Source organism: Caenorhabditis remanei, chromosome IV (genome assembly GCF_010183535.1).
Source record: "Caenorhabditis remanei strain PX506 chromosome IV, whole genome shotgun sequence".
NCBI classification, from domain to species: Eukaryota; Metazoa; Nematoda; class Chromadorea; order Rhabditida; family Rhabditidae; genus Caenorhabditis; species Caenorhabditis remanei.
Genome location: NC_071331.1, coordinates 1937343 through 1962941, shown reverse-complemented (window position 1 = coordinate 1962941; position 25599 = coordinate 1937343). Strand labels below are relative to the sequence as shown.

The 25599-nt window shown below is 38.3% G+C and overlaps 4 protein-coding genes across 4 annotated transcripts; 2 read left to right on the top strand and 2 right to left on the bottom strand.

Annotated features, from left to right (window-relative positions):
- Positions 1 to 5243: 5243 nt before the first annotated feature.
- On the bottom strand, positions 5244 to 5814 carry GCK72_012248 (uncharacterized protein; the record flags this gene model as incomplete). The annotated part of the gene is made up of 2 exons (XM_003092718.2): positions 5244 to 5522; positions 5572 to 5814. 2 exons carry the CDS (start codon positions 5812 to 5814, stop codon positions 5244 to 5246), a joined length of 522 nt encoding a protein of 173 aa, XP_003092766.2.
- Positions 5815 to 18418: 12604 nt separating this feature from the next.
- GCK72_012247 (uncharacterized protein) lies at positions 18419 to 19147 on the bottom strand (the record flags this gene model as incomplete). The annotated part of the gene is made up of 3 exons (XM_053728956.1): positions 18419 to 18511; positions 18560 to 18760; positions 18809 to 19147. The coding sequence occupies 3 exons, from the start codon at positions 19145 to 19147 to the stop codon at positions 18419 to 18421; spliced, it is 633 nt and encodes a 210-aa protein (XP_053583728.1).
- A 2903-nt stretch (positions 19148 to 22050) lies between these two features.
- On the top strand, positions 22051 to 22622 carry GCK72_012246 (uncharacterized protein; the record flags this gene model as incomplete). The annotated part of the gene is made up of 2 exons (XM_003093659.2): positions 22051 to 22293; positions 22344 to 22622. The coding sequence occupies 2 exons, from the start codon at positions 22051 to 22053 to the stop codon at positions 22620 to 22622; spliced, it is 522 nt and encodes a 173-aa protein (XP_003093707.2).
- Positions 22623 to 23997: 1375 nt separating this feature from the next.
- Positions 23998 to 24351, top strand: GCK72_012245 (uncharacterized protein; the record flags this gene model as incomplete). The annotated part of the gene is made up of 2 exons (XM_053728955.1): positions 23998 to 24158; positions 24204 to 24351. 2 exons carry the CDS (start codon positions 23998 to 24000, stop codon positions 24349 to 24351), a joined length of 309 nt encoding a protein of 102 aa, XP_053583727.1.
- Positions 24352 to 25599: the final 1248 nt, after the last annotated feature.

Sequence of the window (25599 nt, the reverse complement as noted above, 5' to 3'; positions counted from 1 at the left end):
AGACTACTGGTAAAGTAAATCTCGATTTATCGAAATGTGCTAACTGAAACATTACATATATTCAGAGTAAATATTCAATTGATGACAATATCGGTTAGAGTGACTAACAAAAAACACTAATTGCTACATTAATTGCATTAAACAGGAAAAATCTTATGTCTGTATGTCATTTCTTTCCGTTTCTCGTTGCAATTTGATTTTCGATTCGTCGTTCCCCCTCTCTCCAGCTGTCTGCCACATATGGCTCCGAGAGCAGAAGCTAGCCGAAAGGCAGATGATGTAGTTGAAGAAGAAGAAGAAGAAGAAGAAGAAGCACTCCCGAAATTTTGAACAGACGGATGGAAAGGGAACAAATGATGAGGGGGGAAATTTGGAAAGGGTGAGAAGAAAATAGTACAAAGCAATCCTCCGAAAATGACAGATCTGAAATTAATGTTGAACAGAAACTGTAAAAATAAAATGAAATAAACGAAATTCTTTTGTACTCTTTAATAGATCACTGGTTAGTGTGGATTGGTATCAGAGCTCCATATTTCTGACGTCAATAAAGTGTATTATTGAAACTTTTTTTTTCGTGCGCCTTAATTTTTCAATACAACTGTTTCACTTATATGTAGTAGAAGGTGAATCATTCCGATGCAATTTCTAATTTGACGAAGCCGGGATATGTATGTTTCAGTTTAGCCAATTTAAAGAATTCAAATTTGAAAATACGACTTTTCAGTTTCATGTTGTTCATTTTACTCATGAAATCACTATTTTTTCTGATACAACGATGAGCGTACTCAATCGATATTGTATTTTTCTCAAAACTAACGGTCTGTCGTTCGTACAAAAAGTGCTCATTTGAAAATAACATGGGATTGTGTTGTAATACAGTTTTCTAGTTTCACGAAAACCAGACTTGTCACGGGCCGGGCCAAAATCAGGAAAAATCTCGGCCCGGCCCGGCCCGCTCGGCCCGTTTTGAAACATTTTTTCAAAACATTTTTTGTTTTTTAACTTTTTTTTTGGAAATTTTTGGAAATTTTTTGAACTTTTTTGAAAAAAGTATAGTTTTCGAATATACATTTAAAATTGAATCAAAATGTGAATATGTATGATAATTTAAGCATTTTTACTCTTTTTTTCGAAAAATTTCAAAAAAAAATTGGTAAAAATGGGTACCCATTTTTGAATCCGGGCCGACCGGGCCGGGCCGGGCCAAGAGAAATTGATATAAATAGTTGTAAAAACAGTGGACTAGTTGGAGCTGTAAAAAAAGAAACTAAAAAATATCGGTTTTTGGACTCAGATGGAATAACGAAAAAGATTTTTGCAAATTTTAGACTTTGGACAAAGAAAATAACGGTTGCAACAAGATAAATTATTTTGAAGCTCGATAGGTCAGCTATTATTAAGTTTCGTAGTTTTTCAGCACAAAACAATGGCCACATATTTTCCTCTTCATAATATCTGTAAAAATAAAAGAACATATCAAAAGAACTGTTTGAAACTGTTGTTACTATTGGAATCACCACTCATGGTGGTTCAGTTTTTTCAAAAGATGGAGAGGTTGGTATCTTTGACATAAGGGTTGTAATTGGACCTTTAAAAACTATCTTTTTAATAGTAACCGTCTGTTTTGGTGAAAATTTCAGTGACCCTGCATTCAGGACAATTTGCTTTTGATCTGTTCGATGGTTACTGTTTCTGACGGTCGGTTTGAAAGTAGACTGTAAATTGTTGTTCGTTTTTTTCAGATTTCTGTATACTTGCACATAATCAGTAAAGCAAAAGCTGTTATTATTAACGATGCTAAAAACTTACTGTTTTTGAAAGTAGGTATATTCTATTACGGTGAAATTAAATATGTTTAAGTACTCGATCTTCGACGTAATTCGTACATTTATGGAAGGCTATTCTAACTTAAAAATATCATGAAACAAAAATATTTTTAAAAAGCAACCGACTCCCAAATTCCAAACATTCTATTTATTTATTCAGTGCATGGTTTCAGGGCAGCGTTTTTATGAACAGTGAGGATTTTTTGTGTAGGAATTTATAGTTTGGTCAGTACATCAAATAGAAAAAAAAAGAAAGAATTCTTACTATTAGTTGAAACAAATCACCTGAATAACTCAAATTGGAAACAGTTTTTGTTCGCTATCTCGAGCACCATTAAATGTTTCTAGTTTTTAAAACCATTGTCGTGTAACCTGACACACGATTTCAGGATAACATGAAAGTAGAAATAATTTCAAAAAAAATTTTGACGTTTCAGATAGGAAGTTTCTACTGAAAAGGTTTGTTTGCATCAATCTTTTGACTTCAGCGGGTGCATGAATTCATTGTTTATTTGTGACTATTGTTTCATTATGTCTGTGTACTCTCATCTGTCCAGTTGATACCAATTCTGAAAGAAAAAAGCGTAGTGTGAGAAAAAACGGTATTTTTAAGTAAAAAAAGAGATGTAAGACTTCTGAAAAGAACTTCAAATTCAAAGAAAAGTTTTAAGACAAAAGTTCTATCTTATTTGTGAACAGTAATATGTTAAAACCCTCAGATAGCTCAGTTCGAGGATTATTAAATATTAGAATAATTCAATCGGAATAAAGATGTCCCCCAATTCCTCCCTCCATCTAAATTCGAAACCCTCCTTAACTCCTCTATTACCCGTTTTTAGTATTTCAATTAATTTCCTGTTTTCCCCCGGTTTTCTTCTCTTAACTTGCTAACTTCATTAATTTTCTCCCGGTTATTTTACCCCTTATCCCAATTCTCTCACATTTTCCTTCATATGTTACTAGTCCATCTCGTGAGGGATGTATCTAGTCTCCCCCTTTCTTAATGTTTTTTTTTCTCTGATATTCTATTTGTCAATAAATTTATTTATTTAAAGATGTTCTGAAACATACTTTTTTAGTGGAATGTTGGAAAAAGTACTCGACGTACATAACCATTCTGCAAATACTGAACATACCATGACACCCTCAAATGTCAGTCTCAAAAGAGCACGTTTGCAGCCACGCAACTTTTTACCGCACGGCGTCAGAGAAAGTCTCCTCTTTTCACATAGGGGGAACGGAGTAAATGAGACAGCTAAAAAAGATTTAGGGAATATTTACCATATTACGGGTTTTCAGTTTCACACACTTTGTAAAAGTTTTGTATCACTAAAATTATAATTTCATACAATTCAATGGGCGATGTTGTAATAATTTTCTTGAAATTCAAAAATGTTTTTTTCTGCTTCTGAGGCTTGACATAATCCTCTTGAATATTTTAGCATTTGCTTCACTTCCCATAGCACTTCAGTACTAACATAACAATGGAAACATGCATTAGTTGAAACTGAAACTAATACAATTTTACATAAACGTTTGAGACAGGAAGAAAGATCTCACAAAGCAAGTTGCCTGATGAAGTTATTTTTACACCAACGGATGTAACAGGCTACTAACACTAAAAACAAAAAAAAACTCGCTTCAGACTAAAAATAAATACCCATTAATAGATATGTATTCAAAAAGTAATTTATTGACAAGATTTATTGCAATTCAGTGCACCTCTAAAATGTAATAAGGTCACAAGTGTACAGGAAATCCTGAATTCAAAGCGCACAAATAAAAACTTTAGAAATGAAATCCAGTTGTTGAAACAGTCGAAAAGCCAGTGCTGAAACCGTGCATTCACCAGCAGAGAAATCAGTAGTAGGTTGGGATAATCTCACCCTCCCCTCCAGGAGGGAGAGGGTGAAGATGTGGGCGTCAGCTGTTGCGCGGAGGGTGGATGGTGGAAGGTGAGGGTGAGGGGAGGGAGAGGGTAGGTTCGATCTCGGGTGAAATCAAAAAAAAAAAATTTCAAATTTTTTTTCAAAGATTCAAAATTTTTCAAAGATTCAAAAATTTTTCAAAGATTCAAAATTTTTCAAAAGATTCAAATTCAAATTTCAAATTTTTCAAAGATTCAACATTTTTCCAATTTCAAAATTTTTTCAAAGATTCAAAATTTTTCAAAGATTCAAAATTTTTCAAAGATTCAAAATTTTTCAAAGATTCAAATTCAAATTTCAAATTTTTTCAAAGATTCAAAATTTATCCAAATTTCAATTTTTTTTCAAAGATTCAAAATTTTTCAAATTTCAAAATTTTTCAAAGATTCAAAATTTTTCAAATTACAAAAATTTCGAAGTTTCAAAAAATGTTCACACTTCTTCCCGCCAATTTTTTTTAAATTTTTTCAAATTCTTTTCAAATTTTTTCAAACTTTCCCTGCCAATTTTTTTCGAATGTTTGTCAATTTGCTTTTTGACTAATCTGTTCCTTGATTGTGATATTTTTTCAATTGTCATCTGTTTTTTTTTTCAAATAGTATTCCATCATTGTGTGTTAATTCTTTTTGAATTTTCCCACACAATGCTTAATTTTTAAATTTTCCCATCACAATTCTTACTCAACATCCAGAATTACCGCAAAAAAAAAATCTAATACACACAGAGTGACCCTTCTGGTGCTATTTACCTCATGTCGGCTCTTTTTCTTGGATATCCTTCTTACTACCACACAGCTGATTTATCCAATTGTCATAAACAACAGTTGGTATTTGCAGTCCAAGATTTGCACAAAGATATAGAGAGGATACCTCAAAGACTATGAGAAAGTTGCTTCAAAAAACATTCTCAGAATTCTTTTTCACAGAAAAAATTTCTTTGACTAAGAACTCGATTGTGCACAATTCATAATTTCAAGTGAAAATGTATGTTTTTGCTAGTTCAGGTCTGATTTTCTTTAAGGAACCACATTTTTAGAGTGCATGAGTATTCTACTAGGGATGACATTTATTCATTGTAGAGCTGTACATATACTGTGGTTTCCTATTTTCTAGATTGGTCTTGGGGCATGTTACATAGCCATGATTCGATTAGTGCGGATGAAAAAAAGTAGTGTCTGTTGCTCGCTCATAAAATCTTGGCGTGTATTGCATAACCATGATCAACCTAGTGCGACAGCCACACTGTATTACTCCAGAAGTAATACACTGATGAAAAGAGAGTGTCTGTTGTTCGCTCATAAAAACCTTGGTGTATGTTACATAATCATGATTAGACTTGAACATATGATCTATTGGAACTTGTTAATTTATTTTTGAATAATAAGTGACCACAGAGTTATTGTCAGAAAAAGAAAACAATTGAAAATTTGGTGGGAAACATAGATAATTGGGTTGGCTACGAATATGTAGAGCATAACATTGGAAGAAAATTATTGGATTTGACGACGTTTGATGCAAGCGAGTTCGTGTTGGAAGAATTTGATGCGGCGTTGAGTGTTGAACAAGGCGCGACAAATTGTGCAGAGATTGATGACCAGACCGTTGTCTCCATTTCCCATATCAATACAGTCCAAAATACGACTTGCAGTGCGACATTTGGTACACATGTGAATGATAAGTGTAGATTCTCCAAATGCAAACTTCGGATCCAATTTGGCAGACTCTTCGGTTGGCAGCTCTACTCCCGTAGCTTTGCTTTCAAGATAATCCTGAAAATTAAGAAAAATTAGTGTATGGTATGAGGAATGTATGACTTACTTTACGAGCCTGAGCAGCGTCATGCAATGTTCCGCTCGTCGCATTGTCTCCAGATGACTGTCCCTCGACTTCTCCAGAATTTTGTGTTGAAGCTCGCTTGATTGGATTAGCTCCAGGATGTGACTCTTCAATTGAACGTTTCCATTTACCAGTGGTTCGTTGTTCGAATTTGTTGGGGTTTTTGAGTGGGGTTTTCGGCACATAGCTAGAGTTAGAAAGAGCTCCAGAAAAAGCGGCTGACATCGACGCCAACAAAATGAAAGAATGAGGTCTTGGAGAATCCAATGCTTCACTAAGGATTTACAAAAGGGACGGGGCCTAATTAGAAAAGGCTCTAAAAACTATCCTGCAAAATATATTGGAAAAAGAATCGAAGAAAGTATAATGCACTGAAACAACCCAAAGAAAAGACATTAACAATTACTAATGAGTCAAAGAATAACAATTTACTGGCGAGTCAAGCAATAATACAGACGATACATGTAATGTTTCTATCAGAAATGCGTGGACCACACATTTTTGATTGTTTCATCAAAACCAATAAGAGACAACGTACTCAAAGAATCTTGTACTTAGCAGATTATCAGTCTGAGAACCCTATCATTGTGCTTTTCTGGCTCAAGTGAGCATCTTGAACGCTTGTTGAGCATTTCCATAAGATGAGGTTTGATTTTAGGTCGATTATCCCAGGAGTGGCATACCAATATACCATTCTGCACTTTTTCTTGTCAGCCCGTGGAAATCAAAATGATATGGATGCTTTTGATGTTCTTGATTCCGTCTGACCACAGTTCTATAGATCTCCTCATCAAGAAACTGTCTGAATCTGCTTGTCGCATCGATCTTCATGGTCTGAAAAAACATATGAAATATAAATTATTCGAAAAAACAACTTGATATTCTTATGAGAATAATAAGTTTTCGGTTTGTTTTCGATATCTGCGAAAAACTCACACTTACAAAAATACAGAAACTTCTATCATAGAACATTAGGAATAAACCTTTTCTGCACCTCTCAAGGTTTAAAGTACTCACCCAAAAATTTGTATCGGAAGTCTGCTTTTTTCATACTTTCTCCGATTCATTGTTAAAATTTCGCTATACCAGATACCTAATGAACAACTATTCACAATACTGATGTAACTTAGTTAAGTGAATCATTCATCCCAAGTTTCAATGCTCGACAACTGATACTATTACGTAACATGCACTGGTCTCTCATATGATGTGTAAAAAAGTGGGCGGATTAGGTGAATACGGTACCTGGACAGAGAAAACTTCATTTCAACATCTTTCAAAGCTCTTGATCAGTCGTGTCTTGAAAAATGTCTGATTCTTTTGACGAATTTCCTTATGGTGCTACAAAACGTACTCATGCCGAGGCTATGGCTCTTTGTCAGAACCCAGCTGATTGTTCCTTTGATGACTTTCCTCAAAATGCTACAAAACTTTCCCGTGTCGATACTATGAAACTCTGCTCCCAACTACCCACAAGCGCTCTATTCAACAATCTAAATGACCAAAAACCTCTTGATGTTAATGATATCGGTCCTGCGTTGATGACTAGTACCCCTATAAAATGTCTTTCGATTCCTGGTATTATTGAAAACGCCGGAAAAATTGATGGATCCACACGAATCGATGAAACCAGCCAATGTAAGTTTTGAAACTTTTCGCGAAATATTTAGAAAAAATTCTACAGACAATGACAACGATGTGACTGATGGAGAAGAAATAGGTGGCGATGAAGCATTTTATTCAAGTAAAAATAAACCAGCTTTTGCTCTTCCTGTGTTGAAATGTTTGGATTTTTCCTATCCACCCAAGAATTTTAGTGATGGAACCAATGCTTCTGACTATCCACCACCACCATATGAAAGTCAAGTGACCCAATCTTGTTATCTAGGGGAGAGATTATCTGATTTCCAATCTCGAGCAATTCCAAGACAGAGAAAAGCCGGAGAGAAACATGTCAAATGTGTGGTGAGTTGATTTTCCAGAACACTTTAATTTTCTGATACTTTTTATGTACAGAAAAGACCCCAAGGCCATCAACTTCAATTTGCTCAAGAAGACAATGAATCAAGTCAAAAGGAAAGATGTAAGATCAGTGCACTTGCGGCGCTAAATTCTGATGGGGATACGACAAACAATTTTCGAGCTGTGGAGAAAATGAGGGAAACGATCCTACTACATCACTTTGGAGAGAAACGTACACGTGTATCAGGTGACAGTCATTGTATGGTGAAGGCTCTATGTCTTGGAAAACTCGTCTCCGATTCATCTAACCCAAGAACCAGTGAGGTGGAAAAGATTGACATCAGGAAAAAACTCTCCAATCTTACAAGGAAAGATTGCTCCGAAGCTTTTCGAGCGAAAGAACAACTAAAGATGGCTAGAAATTTTCTCGAAGAGGCACAGTTGGATCCTGATCAAGAAGAACATGGACGAGAGGATTTGGAGGTTTTGGCTGCTTACCTTGAAGACTATCAGATCACCCTATGGTCACTCAAAGGCCGTGACACTGTTCTCACTGAGGAAGCACACTATAACGAGAAAGGACAAGGATTCATTGGCCTCTTCCACTACAAGGGACACTATGAATACGTGACACATACCAAGAGTGGAAAACCATCAAGGTAACTTTTTTTTTCTTGTGTATGCCAAATAATCTTTTTTTTCAGGTTTTGCTACAAATGCTCCACCTGGGCTGGTAAGCACCACTCCGAAAAATGCAAAGCTAAGTGTTGGTGGTGTGGGTTCACCAACTGTAAGCCCGAACCGGCCATAAAAATTCACTGTGATGACTGCAATATCGACTTTCCCGGACATGATTGCTTTGACAGACACCTCAAATGTACTTCGGGACATGCTCTACCCAACTGTAAAAAATTTTTCTTGTAAGCTTTCCCTTTTCCTCTTCCGCAAAACAATCTTTTTTTCAGTTGCTCAAATTGTATGCGGTACGCCAGAACACCGGAATATCGAAAGTGTCCACATGTCTGTTTCACAACACGTTTTTGGTTTGCCATAAATAAAAAGAGAGAGTCCACTAAATTTCCAAGACTTACCTAAACAATCCATGAGTCGTTAAACCCCCTATCTACCCACATCAACTGACCCACGTCTCTATTTTTCCATCTGGACTTTTCATCCAAACAACAAAAGACTACCCTTTTTTCAGCTATATTATTATTTTGTTACCGAATTCTCTCTATAACTTTTACTAGCCACCAACATTCTATGTATTAACTCCATCATTCCTCAAAATTCTACACACAAACCCACGAAACTATTTTTACTAGTACTATTCACGCTTTCCGAGTCCTCTATTATGTTTCCTATCTAGCCGCTATATTTCACACTGTAACCCAATCTTATAATTTTTTCTGATTAAAATCAAATATCTTCTAACACCCATGTCCAACCACTACCCAATAAACAACGTTTACACATTAAAGCTTACTACTTCACGCACTAACAAAACACTAACCCTTAAAAACGACTAATACAAGTCTCTAGCTAATACTGATCAGCGAAAATCAAAACCTGTTGAAAAATCGTGGAAAGAACCAATAATATTCAGTTATAAGGATGATGAGGAGGAGGAGGATAACGACCATCAATTTGCCGGAGAGGAAGAGGAAGAGGAAGCGGAAGAGGAATCCGATAGTGACTCAGAATGTAGCTACGATGAGTCTGAACCAGAAGAGAAAAGTAAGACTTTGACCAAATTCTGCAAATTTCTGATGACGGATCCAAGAGCCAACGGAGCATATGTCATCGCTCATAATGGTGGAAGATATGACCACGTTATGGTGATGGCAGAAATGGATAGACTAGCTGGACCTGAGGCAACACCACCGAGCTTCATCATGAACGGAAAAACATTCATCAGTGCCGAGTTCACATACAAAAAGCAGAGGATACACTTCCGAGACTCACTTCAATATCTTCAAATGGGTCTAGCAAAGATGCCCAGTGCATTTGGATTGACCGGAGAAGCAAAAGGGTACTTCCCCTATCTATACAACCATCCTGACAACTACGACAAAGTACTCACAACACTGCCACCCAAAGAGTACTACAGCCCTGATTTCATGGGTACGTCCAAAAGAGAAGAATTTGAAGAGTGGTACGAGGAGAACTACAACACACCGTTTGATTTGTACACGGAGATGGAACAATATTGCTTGTCTGATGTCCGAATTCTGAGGCTAACCCTGGTGGCTTTCAATGAGGTTAGTGATTTTTTAAACACCTAAGTTTGTTCCAATATACCCCTTATAGTCAGCATACTCTTGAGTCCCACACACACGCACCCTCAAACTACAAAAATCATACTACCCTGTCAAAAAAATAGTGAATACACACAATTTTACAGCACATATATCCCATAGTCAACATAGTCACTCAATGACACACACACACACATATCTTGAAACTACAAAAATTCTACTATGCTTTCGAAAAAATAGTGAATACACACAATTTTACAACACATATACCCCCATAGTTGAGATGCCCCCTCCATGACACACATATACTTTGAAACTACAAAAATCATACAATACTTTTGAAAAAATAGACTAATCTACTAGTTAGAACATAATCAGACCGGGGTACCCTACTACACACAACTATACCCTCAAACTACAAAAATTCATATATTTTCCTATACTTTTACCCAATTTTCTATGAAAACACCATTTTTCCGCAGATACCCCTTAGCTGACACACAGGTGGACCCCTCTATGCACACATATACCTATCCTATATCCCAATGATATCAAAGTTTTATAGAGAATGTCAAGCTAAAAACAAATGTATACAATTTGTCAACTAAAAGTGCAAAATTCAAAACTAATTGTTCACAATTCAAAACTAAATGTTCACAATTCAAAACTAAAAGTGCACAATTAGTGAATGAATTGCATATTAAATGTTTTAGTAAAAAAACCATGAGGATGAGAATACATACACATATTCATACCCTACACATGGGTACCCTACTACACACAGCCATATACCCACCCTGAAACTACAAAAATCCACCTATTTTTCTGTACTTTTTACCGAAATACCTAGTTTTCTACGAAAAAAACACAATTTTACCGCATATACCCCGAGGTGACACACAGGTGGACCCCCCTCTATGCACACATATACCAATCCTAGCCACTACCCCAAAAATATCGTAGTTTTATAGAGAGTGTCAAATTGCCAATCAATTGCACACAATTTGTCAACTAAATGTTCACAATTCAAAACTAAATGTATACAATTAGTTTTGAAATGTACACAATTTGTAAAATGTGAAAAAACCACTACCTTTTCGAGAAAAAGGTAGTGTTTCCCCCCCTATACTACATAGTCCTACCGTAGACATGCGTGTGTGTGTGCATAGGGGTACCTCTCATACTGTGTCAGTACTATTTTCAATACTAATTTTGTATTTTTGCAGATGTGCGAATCTACTTTCAATGGATGGAATCCTATTATCCAAGGGTGTACTCTTGCCTCCTATGTAATGTTTGTGCTCAAGCACGAATACATTAAACAGGGAGAGGTTGGGTATGTTCCTGAGGAGGGATATGGAGGAGGCAACAACTTGGTCCTTGCTTTGAAGTACATCCAATGGCTTGAGAAGAAGAATCCTGGTCTAAAGTTAAAGTACAAGCTCCGTGGAGGTGAACACTGCATCGATGCAAATGGACGTAAATATTATTTGGATGCCTACAACCCAGAGACTCGTGAAATTTATGAAATTTACGGTTGTCTGTATCACGGATGTTCAAAGTGTCACCCCATTGGCGAAAAGTTTTCTCCTGTAAACAAAAACAGAAAAATGGGAAGTTTGCTTGCCGAGACACTACGACGAGAGGGTGAACTTCGTGCTGAAGGCTACACGGTCCATACCAAGTGGGAGTGTGAAATTAGGAAGGAAATGGCCAATGACCCAGAGATGCACAAATTCTTCAAACTCTGCCGATATACTCATCGACTCATTCCTCGTGAGGCTCTCTATGGTGGAAGGACTCAAGCTTTTCGGTCAATTACACAGGCTACGACAACTTCACTTCTCAACTATTTGGACTTCACAAGTCTCTACCCATACCTCAATGCTGGAGGTACTGCATATCCCTTTGGAAATCCTCGAATAACTAGTGCTGAATTTCCAAAACCTGAAGACCCTCTCACATATCGTGGACTTGTTTATTGTGATGTTCTTCCTGAGCCCAATGCCGAAATCGGGTTCCTTCCTCAGAAGATTAGTCAAAAACTAATGTTTGTGCTGTGTCGGACTTGTGGAGAGAGCCAGAACATTAGTAGTCCTTGTACACACACAAAGGTTTCTGAACGGTACCTGACAGGTGTTTGGTGTACTGACGAACTGAATTATGCCATTAGCAAGGGCTACAAGGTTTTGAGATATCACGAAATTTGGCACTGGGATAGATGGGTTGCTTGAGGATTCTTCGCGGACTACATCAAACCTCTCCTCAAGATGAAACATGAGAGTAGCGGATGGCCAAGACCAGATATGACTGACGACGAAAAGGATGCCTACATCAAAAAAATATGGGATATGGACGGTGTTCAGTTGGATCCAACAAAAATCAAGGTCAACAAAGCCATGAGGAGTCTTGCAAAGCTGTTTTTGAATTCTGCCTGGGGTAAGTAATTTTAATTTCGTATGTTTTTACTAATTTTGATTTTTTCAGGTAAATTCGCTCAAAATCCCGACAAAGTCGAAACAAAGTTGATCCGTCTGTCCGATGCTGTGGGAATGACAAAGTTTTTGAATGACCCAAAGTACGAGCCAGTTAACATGATTCCTTTCGGTACGAAAAAATACTTTCTCTCGAGACGACCAAAGAAAGAGGCTCTACTACCGGGAGGATTCACCAATCTGGCAATAACCGCTCAGACCACAAGTGCTGCCCGTCTGCGTCTCACCCAGGCCATGGAAAAGGCCGGAATCGAAAACATGATTTACTGTGACACCGATTCAGTAATCTACAAGGAGAATGTTGGAGAAAACAAGTTAGAATCAATGAGAGGCGAGCAGCTGGGTTTCCTTACTGATGAGATACCTGCAGGAAGAAAATTGAAGGAAGTAGTGGTGATGGCACCCAAAATGTATGCGTTGAGGATGGAGGATGAGCAAGGAGCGAGCACCTATTCAGTCAAGGCCAAGGGGGTTAGTCTCACATCGAAAAACTCGGAAGCCATATCATTTAACACCATGAAGGAGACGGTAAGTCAAAACTTGAGAAAAAAACGTCTAATTTTTATTCTTACAGATGAACGACTTCATTTCTGAGGGAATTTCGGAGCCGCTCGTCGCAAAAATGATGACGTTCAAACGAGGAGACAACGCGTTGGATGGGCTGTGGACATGTGTCACCGACAAGAGAGTCAATCCAAAGATGGATAAGGGCCACTACGATATTCATGGAGTTGTCACCCCTTTCGGCCAACTACCTACTAATACTCTGTTAATTGATGATTATCCATTTTATGACCAGTGATTTTTTTATTCAAATAATAAACAATAATGAACAATAATAAACAATACAATTATAAATTAACAAGAGAGTCAGAGTCTACCCAGCTAGAAAAAGAATCTGGATACCCGGACCATTTAACCCTACTTTGCTTCTTTCCTTTGTGTATTCGCGTGTCCAACACCTTCTCGATCCGATACAAGTCATCTCGTCCATATGTACACTTTGTGAGCTCTCGGCCGTAAAAGATTCCTTCAATCTCCTCTCCGTTAGTGTCCAAAAGGTTGTAAACAATTGGTTTTCTGTATAGAACCTTATTCACAATGAAAACTTCAGTCGTCCAGCCTTGATCATATCCCTTATCGAAAATTTGTCGTTTTGCCGATATTCGAACGTGGTCACCAACTTGAAACTTTGTACGTTTTTCAACATCTTCTGGTAATGGTACCATAAAATCTCCACGCTTCACATCCACTGGTTTTTTCCCAATTCCACGGTTAAGAGTGTTGTTGATTCCTTTCACAATCTTTTGTAACACATCGATATATTTGTAGCCATATTTCTGGGTCATGTACTTTGCCAATCGAGTCTTCAGAGTCCTATTTGCCCGCTCAATTACCGCACATTTCAATTCACTTTTTGTGGATATCAAAGAGACACCTGTCTCTTTGAACAGAGTCTTGACATTGGTATTGTAAAACTCCTTTCCCTCATCAGTGTACACACTCATGGGTGATGTACCAATTTCTTTGAATATCTCACTCAAGGCCTTGGATACCTCTACACCACCTTTATTCTTCAATGATCTAACATATAATCGTCTAGAGTAAATATCGATGACTGTCAATAAAAATGTAGTGTTATTGTTAGTCTTTTTGTATTTACTCATGTCCACCAAATCTGCTTGAAGATCAGTGAAGAGTCCAGAGGCTAGTGTTTTTAGACGTGGAAATCGTTTTCGGGTTGGTCTGTGTAGTGTGAATGATTCCAAATCTTCCAAAACTTTCTCAACTTGTTCATACGTTAAAGATTTGAACTTTGGCTTGAGAAATTTGTGAATATTGGCTACAGAAGTGAATGCAGATGGATTTTTCGGATTGGTATAAGCATCCTTAATAGCTGCTTTAACACGGGTAGACGTCATCTTTGAGCTATGGGTGTGAATATCTGACTCACTTTTATACATTACATTTTCCAAAGACGACAGTAAATTCTTGATCCTTTTGGGGCGACACCTTCTCCTTTTGTTCGTCTTCTGAATCCACTACTAGGTTCTTCCTTGACGCGAAATCCTGGTTTATTTTCCGTCTTAATTTTTCGTTCTGGGGGTTCTTGTTTAATCTCCGTCTTGATCTTTCTCTTTACCGGCTCCTGTTTAATCTCCTGCTTTATCTCTTTCCTGATCTCCTTTTTGATCTCCTGTTTAATTTCCTTCTTTATTGGTTCTTGCTTAATGTTACGTTCCTGTTTGATATTTCGCTCCTGCTTGATATTGGGTTCCTGTTTGATATTTCGTTCTTGCTTAATGTGGGGTTCCAACTTGACACCGAGATTCGAGCTTCCACTAGTCTGCAAAACTTTTGGCACACCTCGAGTGTTTTCTGCTATTATCTTGTTAACTTGTTTTCGTTCAGCAGCAACACTTTTTTCTCGCTTATGCTTCTGTTGAGTCTCGGGTTTGCTATCTCTCCTATTGATATGTGTTCCGGGTTTTGAGGGCAATTCTTCCTTGATTTCTTCTTCAACCTCCATTTTTGGTGCATCGGGTAGGCGCATTCTACGTTCTCTTTTTTCTGCCATTCTGGCCGAGGCCAATTTTACATAGTTTTGAAATTCTGACACACCTCTTTCCCGCACAGGTTGTTTGACCATCTTCCCACTAGTCTTTTCCTCTCTCGGGACAATAGGTCTTGGTGGAAGTGGAGGAGGTGGTGGAGGCATAGGTATATTTTGACGGTTTCTTCGGTCAACAAATCTTTCGGCAGCCAATCTCACAATGTTTTGAAATTCTGATACACCCCTATGATGGATCCCTGGTTTTGACATTTTTCCACCTACTCGTTCTCCTCTAGGAGCTGGAGCAAGGACAGGTGGTGGACCCGGCGGGGGTGGAGGAGGAGGTGGTGGAGGCAATGGAGATGAGTGACGTGATGGTGGATGGTAAGATTCTGGTGGTGAATACTCGGGCATACCATAGTTATCCCAAATTAGATTGTCTAAATCATCATTCGGATAGTCATCATTGTTAGGCTTGTATTTCGGAGATGAATAGGGAGTAGGTTTTGGTGTCTTGGTATGTCGTTGAAAATTTTCACGAACAATATCAAACATGTCACTGTTCACAATAGCAAGGTGCATATTATGTTTTATCTTGTACAAAATATCTTGGAAAAATCTACACTTGGCTACCTCATCAAGAGACTTGTCATTCAAAATCTTTTCAAGAAATCGACGACCCGACTCGAGAGGGGCACCCTCTTCATACGGTATCATGTGATACTTTCGAACAAGTTTCATTTTCGTAAATTTGTAGCGACAAAAGCAGGAACAATGAATGAGCAGAGTTGGTTTTTGGTGAGCTTAAATAGTATTTCTCGAGCCTTATCCACATCACGACACTTGGTAAGAGCCTCCAATAATTTTTGTACTGGTCGTAAAATTGTCACTTCCCGAGAGTTGAGGGGGATATTTTTAGAGTTTAGTAGATTGTGTACAATTTCAACTAAAATGTTGATTTGTTTAGTGTTTGCCTCAACCAAGGATTTTCGTTTGTTTTTCATAACTTGGTGAAGAAAATCGTGATGAACGATAAGGTGAGCAGCCATTGTGAATGATTGTGGGGTGGTGATGGTTTTCTTTTATACTGTCTCATAGGCAACAGGGTATTCCTCGATGAAATTTGAGAGTATTCTCATGGATGGTGGGGAGTGTGGATCGTTGTTTATCATCATTGCTTGGTATGGTTTTGACATTACATCTTCGTAGGCCTGATATGCGCCTCTCCATCGATCTCCAAATTGTTGAACAAGTAGATTTTTAATTTGAGCAGCATCAGAAAGACTTCTCATGAGTATGATATAGGTACTATTGTTTCGGGTGACTGGAGGTAGAGCAAAGGCAGATTGGACCAAGTTGAAAACAGCACAGTTATAGTGATGTGCATAGACAGTGAAGAGGGTATTCAACAGGTTGAGTGAGTCCTTTGAACGAGCAAATTCAGTCATCAAATCATCGCAAACTACTACATTTGTCTGGTCCTTGTGTTCTTTCAGTAGCTCCACGTCGGGTAGACCCTCGTATACACGTAAATTTGGTACATTTGTAGGGATACCAGGGGTCTTTACACCACAAAACCAAAAAATGTTAGTGATGGGTGTATCGAAAGAAGTCGAGCAGTTTTCAATGATTTTCTTCAATAATGTTGTTTTGCCACTCTGTGTAGCCCCGATTATAGTGGTTTGAGAGGGGAATCTAAATCGGAATCCTGGGGTGTGTTTTGTTTGTAGTGGCGGGCTACCAGAAGACATGGGCATAGTGCAATGAGAATGGTGATGGTGGCAATAATGTTGATAGTAATTGCGTCGTCACTAAGAATATCTGGACAAATTGTGCTATTTATCCACATTTTGAGAGTTTCCAAGAGATTTCAAACCCTTTTATACTTTTTTCACGGGTATAAAAGGTCTCGTAATTGTGCATTTGTCATTAGAAATGACAGATTTTTATGTCACTCTCCCCTCCAACGTCCCGAATGCCCCATTTCATAACACCACTAGCCGTTACGTCACCAGGTTACCAGAAGTTTTACAATTGCAAAGAGATGAGTGGGTAGTTGCGCTCACAGACCTCGTTTACCCGCACAGTTTTGTGAATGTCGGCAGACCCCTACACTATTGGATACACTTCAAAGGTGGCCGTCAGCCAATACGCGTTACGTTTCCTGCAGCAGACTATTCAAATTTAGAGGGTGTCATCTCTGCACTGAATAATCAAGTACACACAAGAATGAAGAGGAGTGCTGTAGACAATGTGATTGAAGAAAATATGAAAAAGGCTAAGCGAGAAATGCCTAAAGAGGAAAAAGAAAGTATTCTCGCAATATTAAACGATAAGGAAAGAATGAAAAGTGCTCAAAACACACCAGTAGTACAGAGTACTGAAACTGTGAAACAAACACCAGTGCCAACACCAACACCAGTGCCAACACCACCAGTACCGCCACCAAAGAAGATTGAAGAAGAAAAAAAGACAACCCCCGCACCAAAGAAGATTGAAGACAAGAAGATTGAAGACAAGAAGGTTGAGTTGAAAGAAGAAAAGCAGACTGAGCAGAAAAAGATTGAACCGAAACAAGAAAAGAAAGTTGAAGAAAAGAAAACTGAGCAGAAAGAAGAAAAGAAGGTTGACGAAAAGAAGCCAGATGTGATCAAGAAGCCCCCACTCAAGAAACCTGAAGAACCAAAACCAGTTATCGCTTTGAGTCCCGAGATGAAACAATCAATGGCCGAGTATGCTGCAATTGCAAATAATGTCTTGAATCGACCTAACGATGCCACAACTTATAGGAACATGATGGAAGAGTTTGAACGTATAAGATCTCTAGTTTCTGTAGACAAACCCGACTATGATACTAACCAATACCTTGGTTTTACAGTGCAAGATGGAAAAGTGAAAATTAACTTTTTGAATCCTGCAGAAGTATTATTCGTAGAGTTTGATAAGGCTTGTGGTTATTTTTTGGGTTTTGAGGATACTATTGTTAGAGAAAGCAGTGTTGCCCCACATAAAGTGGATTTCTTTGGAGATGTCAGTGTGATCTACCTATATTCAGACCTTGTAGACCCAATCATTGTTGGTAATAGGAAGAGTAATCTACTTTCTGTTATCCCGTGTACTGGCAAGTATGGCTCTATAATCTACTACACAGTGCCTAACCCAAGATATGTTCCACTCATAAACAGTAATATTGATAGTATACGTATTGAACTTCTCACTGATGGTGGTGACCCCATACCTTTCAGCTGGGGTACCACTATAGCAGTGCTTCACTTTAAAAAGATAAAGTAGGTATCCCATATAACATGTACCCCCCTACCTCAGAAAACATGTGCCCCTCCTACCCCATAAAACATTGTATTTTTTGTCATTTTTTCAAATTTACTCAAATTTATGAATTGTGAACAATTCATTTTGAATTGTTCACAATTAGTTTTGAATTGTGAACAATTAGTTTTGAATTGTGAACAATTAGTTTTGAATTGTGAACAATTAGTTGATGAAATGTGAACAATTAGTTGATGAAATGTGAACAATTTGTTGTCAATAAAATCTTTATTTCAAAATGGAAATGATTCAAGGAAAATAGCGTCAAAGTCCTCCTCTTGTGGTTGATCTAGGATACCATGGCCGTAGATGAATTCCTCGTCCATCTGTAAAAATAGAATATTAGAAGCGTTAAATTTCATAGAGTTACTTACCTTCTTTAGCTGTCCAGGATAGAGATTTTCTACGTGGTCTTTCCATCGGAGATATTTCTCATAGGCTGGTAGTGGGATATTGTTTCCTCGACGATGATGATAGCAGCGGATATGATTATAAGTCAGACGAAGAGCGGGGTTATAGGTGGGACAGTAAGGACATTTCTTTGAAACAGTATCAGCCTTCCAAAGACGCATGCTCTGAAAAATTGTTAATTATATATTTTTTTCGACAGGGAATTAACTTACATTAGCACGCTCACCAGGGAGCACATGGTCCAGTAATTTCCAATAGTTTTCCACAACTTCTTTCGATGTTTGAGCCAATGGATTATTGAGACAGCGAATAGGATGAGACGTGACGAGGTGTTCGATGAGATGGTTGATGACGCGAAAATGGCGGAAACAGACGGGACAATGATGAACAAGTTTGTGGGTATTCCATGAACTCATTAGTTCAAACTCTTTCTCAGAAATTTCAGGGTAAGGTTGAGCAAAGCCATAGTGTACTTCCTCGTTATGTTTCTCTTTTTCGGGTAAACTCTCAAAGTTGAGAGCACACTCCCGACAGTATAGAGCAAGAGACATTGGGAAATCGGGAGCAATAAAAAATACCACCGTTCACGACGAACGCACGGCTTCAAAATGAGGGTAGTGTGTAATGGTAAGTGTCTTGGAGATACTCCCGGATGAACTTGTCATCTTTAGTGACTCTGTCAAACAGGCTACATATCAATTCAAAAGAGTACCCCCGAGCCATCATTGCCAAAACAAATATAACATATCCACCACAGGTAATCTCGTCTGGGTTTTGTTGCTTATTCTTGTTTCTCACAATTTTTGGGAATTTCTTGAGGAATTTCACAATGTGAGGGTTAGGTTTCTCACCTAGAGAACAGAAAAAGTAGCAAGTCCTCTGTGAATCCACTATCAAGGCTTGCCAATGACGGCCACTCTGGAAACTTGTATCGGTGTTGACTACGAGAAAATAGTCTTTTTTCCATCTTTTCGGTAGAGACACTAGTCTATCTGAAGGGTAGACACCAGCAAATCGACTTTTTGTGTGAGGGTCGTTTGTGAGTATTTCGGTTATCTCCTCAGAGTACATGTGTATAAATAGGGGAACAAATCTAGACATTCTCACCCATCCGCCTTTTATAATGGCACCAGTTCCTATTGATCTCTCGAAAATCAACTACCGTGCACTTCTCAGACATAACCTACCTGGAGGTGGCCCATTCTTGGGTACCCGATTCCAGAGGGGTGGTAATATGAGAGGAGCAGGACTAGGTGGAATACTAACAGCTGCCCTCACACTTATTCCAAGATTTCTGAATTCTCGAATAGGACAACATCTCATTAAAGCAGGTAAAGAGTTGGCCACGGAGTTGGTAAATGGAAATCCAATCAAAGAAAGTGTAAAAACTGTGGCCAAGAGAAAACTCAAAGAATTTGCTGGTTCTGGCAAAAAACGACGACTTCATTTACTCGAGAAAAGTATAAAAGCACCAAGCATAGCAGTTTTGAAACCTCATTTGGTTAAAGAATCCACACGCACCAATTTTCTCTAACAATGTTGAGTAGAATTGATCCAAAGAGTCAGGACTTTATTACAGAGGACTTGGATTTCTCTACTCTACCAGCCACTCAGTGTGGAATCATCAACTCTAGATACACATATATCCCACTCAAAAACCAACTTTCGGAAAATGGTCCCTGGGAACTCAATCTCACCAATAACAGCCGAAGCTATCTGAACCCGAAAAAAACTTATATCGTATTCACCTTCCAAATCACAGACAAGGATGGAAATCATGTACAAATGGAACCACTCACTTCAGGAATCCAGAATCCACTTCTTTATGGTCCAATCAATAATATTGCCCACAGCATTATTCAAAACTACGCGCTTCACATCAATGGACAAATGATATTTCACAATTCGACCAACTACGCGTACCAAGCTTACATGGAATCTGTACTCATGTACGGAGAAGAGATTAAAAACTCTACACTCACAGCCGCAGGATTTTATCATGACCCAAAAATTGGTCAAGCAGACAGTCCAGGATTTCTCAAACGATGTGATACAGTCTTCAATAATGGAACAGTACAAGTCGCTTGCAATATTTCGATAGACTTGATGAAACAATCAAAAGTCCTAATGAATGGGTGTAATGTGAAACTTATTCTCTACCCAAACAAGAGTGAGTTCCTTATCGAAGGTTACAATCTTGGAGCTCATGAGTTGAAATTCAAAGTGGTAGATGTTCACGCCATTGTCAATGAATTTGATTTGGCTGAGGGACTCTCGAATGAAATGGAGGCATCGCTATTGGAACACAAAATGATACAATACCCATTGATTTCTGGACAAGTACGTAGTTTCTACATTGAGGCCAACCGGATGGATGCCCCAGCTAATACTGTCTTCACCTCTAAACTTCCTAGGCGTATTTTTGTTGGGCTCGTCTCTGCAGAATCTTATAATGGTTCGTACAATACGTCACCATTTGATTTCAAACATTTTGATTTGTCAGACATTCATATTGATTTCTGTGGACAGTCGGTACCAGCAAGGCCATTCAATTTGGACTTTGAAAACGGTAAATTCATCGAACCATACATTCAACTCCAGGAATCTCTAGGACACGCTCGCACCAATTTCACTTCAAACTCAATCAGCACAGACATGTTCCGGAACCATGGTTATACAATATTCGGTTTCGAGTTATCACCAATAGCCCAAGACCACAATCTGTTTGAACTTGTTCAACAAACTAATGTAGCTGTTCGCCTCAAGTTTTCGAAAAAGACACCAGAAGGTGGATTGTACGCGATTATCTACGGAGAGTTTGACAATGTGATGAACATGAGTTGGGACCGTCAAGTAACTATACCAACTGTTATTTAATTATTACACTGTCTCAGCACTCCACCACCCAACACATATAGCATATAGTCATTTTTACATTCGTATCATGAACCAGGACGACGTATCCAAGGTATGTTCTCTTTCTTATTGATATTGTGAATAATGTTTTCTTTTTTCCAGCTTACTATCCGCATGGAACAACTTTGGGGAGACGAGTTTTTGGAGGATTCAAGTCTCTGGCCTGAGAAGAGTCCAGCATACGCTCAACCATTAGAAGAGACTCAAATTCCTGGTACATGGAAACTTCTCGTGAGTTTATTTTTTTATCTCTGTTTTGATTACTAATTTTGTATTTTTACAGCACAGTGGTCCCGTCGAAGCATCCGGAAATGTGAAGGTCAACGTCTATCTTGATGGAAAAATTACTCGTATCGTCTATATCACTGTTTGATTTCTACTCTTTAATAAATGTATTTTTACCATTCAAAGTCTATTTTCTCTCAGCTTCTCAATAACTGTACCATTTTTTTAATCAGGCTCCGCCCCTATTACACTGTAAAGTCTTGGTGAAGCATTGGATTCTCCAAAACCTCATTCTTTCTTTTTGTTGGCGTCGATGTCATCCGCTTTTTCTGGAGCTCTTCCTAACTCTAGCCATGTGCCGAAAACCCCACTCAAAAACCTCAACAAATTCCAACAGCGAACCACTGGCAAATGGAAACGTTCAATTGAAGACCCACATGCTGGAGCTAATCCAATTAAGCGAACTCCAACACAAAATTCTGGAGAAGTCGAGGGACAGTCACCTGGAGACAATGCGACGAGCGGAACATTGCATGACGCTGCTCAGGCTCGTAAAGTAAGTCATACATTGCTCAAACCCCTATACTAATTTTTCTTAATTTTCAGGATTATCTTGAAAACAAAGCTGCGGGAGTAGAGCTGCCAACCGAAGAGTCTGCCAAATTGGATCCGAAGTTTGCATTTGGAGAATCTACACTTATCATCCACATGTGTACTGAATGTCGTGCTGCAAGCCGTGGTTTGGAATGTGTTGAAATGAAAAATGGAGATAACGGTCTGGTCATCAATCTCTGTACAATTTGTCGTGCCTTATTCAACACTCAACGCCGTATCAAATTCTTCCAACATGAACTCGCCTGCATCAAACGTCGCCAAATCCAATAATTTTCTTCCTAGAATTCTGTTTCCCCGCGAGTAATTATTGCTTTATTACTTTTATTACTTTTATTGTTTCAAAAAGTCTGTTACCCCTCTCTAAGAAGTCTGCTACCGCCCAAGCAATTTGATTATTGCTTTATTGCTTTATTGCTCAGCTGTCGTTTAATCTACCCAGGCAATGATAATAAAAAATCTTCCCAAGTACTGTTTTTTTACAAAAAGAAGGCGGGACTGTAGGTGTCGCTCTTAGATCCGCCCACAGGATCCTTGGCATAAAATGGAGGGCAAAAATGAGATATCATTACCTACATTCGAGCACTCTACGTTAGTTGGTCGACTTATTCCTTTTTTATTTTCTCTTAGTTTCTTTTAGTTTCTTAGTAAATTCTATTTTTCTAGACATGCAGCTCATGAATGCACTCGACCTCATCACACCATTGTGGCGTGATGGGGATTTGAGAGAAATTAACGAGGCTCTCCAAAATCTAGGACCTCGCACCATCGAGGTGCCCGCCAGAGGAGGGGGTGTGAACACCCACAGAGGCATCCTCCAGGTGGGGGCTCAAAAGTGAGTTAACATTTTTTAGTCGCAGCTAATTGTTGTCTTTCAGCGCGTTCATGCATTTTGGGCCAAGGGGTCGCCGCACGACTGTGGCGGCGCACTTTTTCCAGGTACACAGAACCTGGCTTCGCCACCCAGAAGACCGCATGGTCTTCTTGGTGGGGAATCCGGGTTCCATGTACCCGGTGGAGTGCGTGAGCATCTTCCCATAGATGCTCACCCTCTACGCACCCACCACTCCACAATCATCATCACACCAGTCATGCGAAATGGAGACAACGGTCTGGTCATCAATCTCTGCACAATAAGATTTTTTCCCCATTTTTTGTTACTCATCCTCCTCATTATATATTATTAACTTCTTTTTGCTTTAATTTATCGTAAAATAAAAGGTTTAATTACCCAAGTTTGAGTTTATGATTGGTCTTGAGGATTTCAGTGAGAGCGAACATCACCATCAAAGGATACCTTCGTCACAGGCGGGATAGAGTTAGGATCAAAGTGTGGGAAAGGATTGGGATCAAACAGCGGTAAAGGATTGAGATCAAATGGTGTGTAAACTTACGATACACAAGATGTTATGTAAGAGTCCTTTACAAACAAAAAGGTGGTGCGGTAGGCTCCGCCTCCCAAGAACACATCCGAGACCATGGGTATAAATGGAGATCAAAACCGAGATAAGACATCGTTTCCAATATTCAACCACTCTCCGTTAGTTGATCGACTCAATAAAAGAGACGATTTTTTTCCAACTCCTTTGTCTATTTACGAACATACTCTTTACTTTTTTCAAATTATTTCTTTCTTTTTTTATAGAAAATGTGGACATCGCTCTACGACCTTTTGGATGAGACTCCAAATTGGAGAAATCTCCCCATAAGGGAGATAAACGCTGTGCTGGCCAGGTGGGGGCCATTGAAAGTGCGCACAACCACCAACAATAGAAAATATAAAGGAGTTTTGAAACTATGGGAGATGACGTGAGTTGTGTTTTTTTTTTAAATGTCAATTTGTGTTTTATTTAGGGCTGAGTCGATTTTCGGGAGAGATCGAACAATTCAAGACGACCTCGAAGAAAAAGGATTCTTGGTCGTCTACCCACGCGATCGAGTCGTCTTCGTCCAAGGAATGGGAGTAATGCCGATTCAATTCGTACAAATCAATATATGGTAAGAGATATGATGCTATACTAGATATATTTCCTATTCTTTTAGAAAAACAATTCCTCTCAACCTCTCCCTCACCAACCTCCCACCCTCACCCTCACCCTCTGCGCAACTATCCAACCATCCAGTCTTCATAGCTACGCTGAATCTATTTTATGTGTATTCACTCAATTAAACTATTTTTTCTCGTTATAATAAAATTATTTTGTTGGTGAAAAAATGTGTTTCTTTCTTTATCCAGGTACAGGAAAAAAAACTTCAAACCGGAAAGTAGAAAAAAAACTGAATTGTTGGAAAAAATTGGCGGGGAAAAAATTTGAATCGGAAATTTGAAAAATGGTATTGTTGAAAAAAATTTGAAAAAATTTGGCGGGGAAAAAATTTGAAAAAATTTTGAAATTAATTTGAAAAAATTTTGAAATTAATTTGAAAAAAAAATTTGAAATTTTTTTGAAATTTTTTTTTCAAAAAAATGTTCAGCCGAGATCGAACCCACCCTCTTCCTCCCCTCACCTTCCTTCCACCATCCACCCTCCGCGCAACAGCTGACGCCCACCTCTTCACCCTCTCCCTCCTGGAGGGGAGGGTGAAATTATCCCAACCTACTACTGAAATCAATAGAGATTTTTGAAATTATATTCATTTTAGTCTTCTAGTCTTCGTATTGAAGGATTTAAAAGTTTCCTGTTGCAATAATATAATTTTTAAAGATAGATTACCCAACTTTTACTGGATCTGAGGCATATTCTTGTTTATTTCGCAATAGAATGATCCATAATTTCGCCATTTTTTTACATGACCAAAAAACATTTGAAGTTTTCCGAAGATGAACCGTTTTTTAACTTTAATATAATAGTTTCCCAAAAATTCAAACTATCATAAAAATTTTTTTAAGTGAACTCGAGAGGGGTAGCTGCGTGGCGAAAACGCCAAAGGCACATCAGCCTTACTATTAGGAAACATCTGAAAAAAATCATTGAATTATAAAAGAAATATTTCTGATATCAACTTTTGGATAAACCAGAACTTTCAGTTGCATTCGTTTCATACACATTTACGAACCGTTTCAGCGACGGTTCTGAAATTTCATTAAACTAATTTTACCTTCCAAATATTCTAGTCACCCCGGGCCCTTTTTATTTTCTGCGTTTTTCCAATTCATAAAAGTCTATCTTTTTGCAGTATTGCTATACACATGCCGACAATGCGATTGTACAAAGAAATGAAAATTTGAATCAAGTGAAAGACAAAAGAA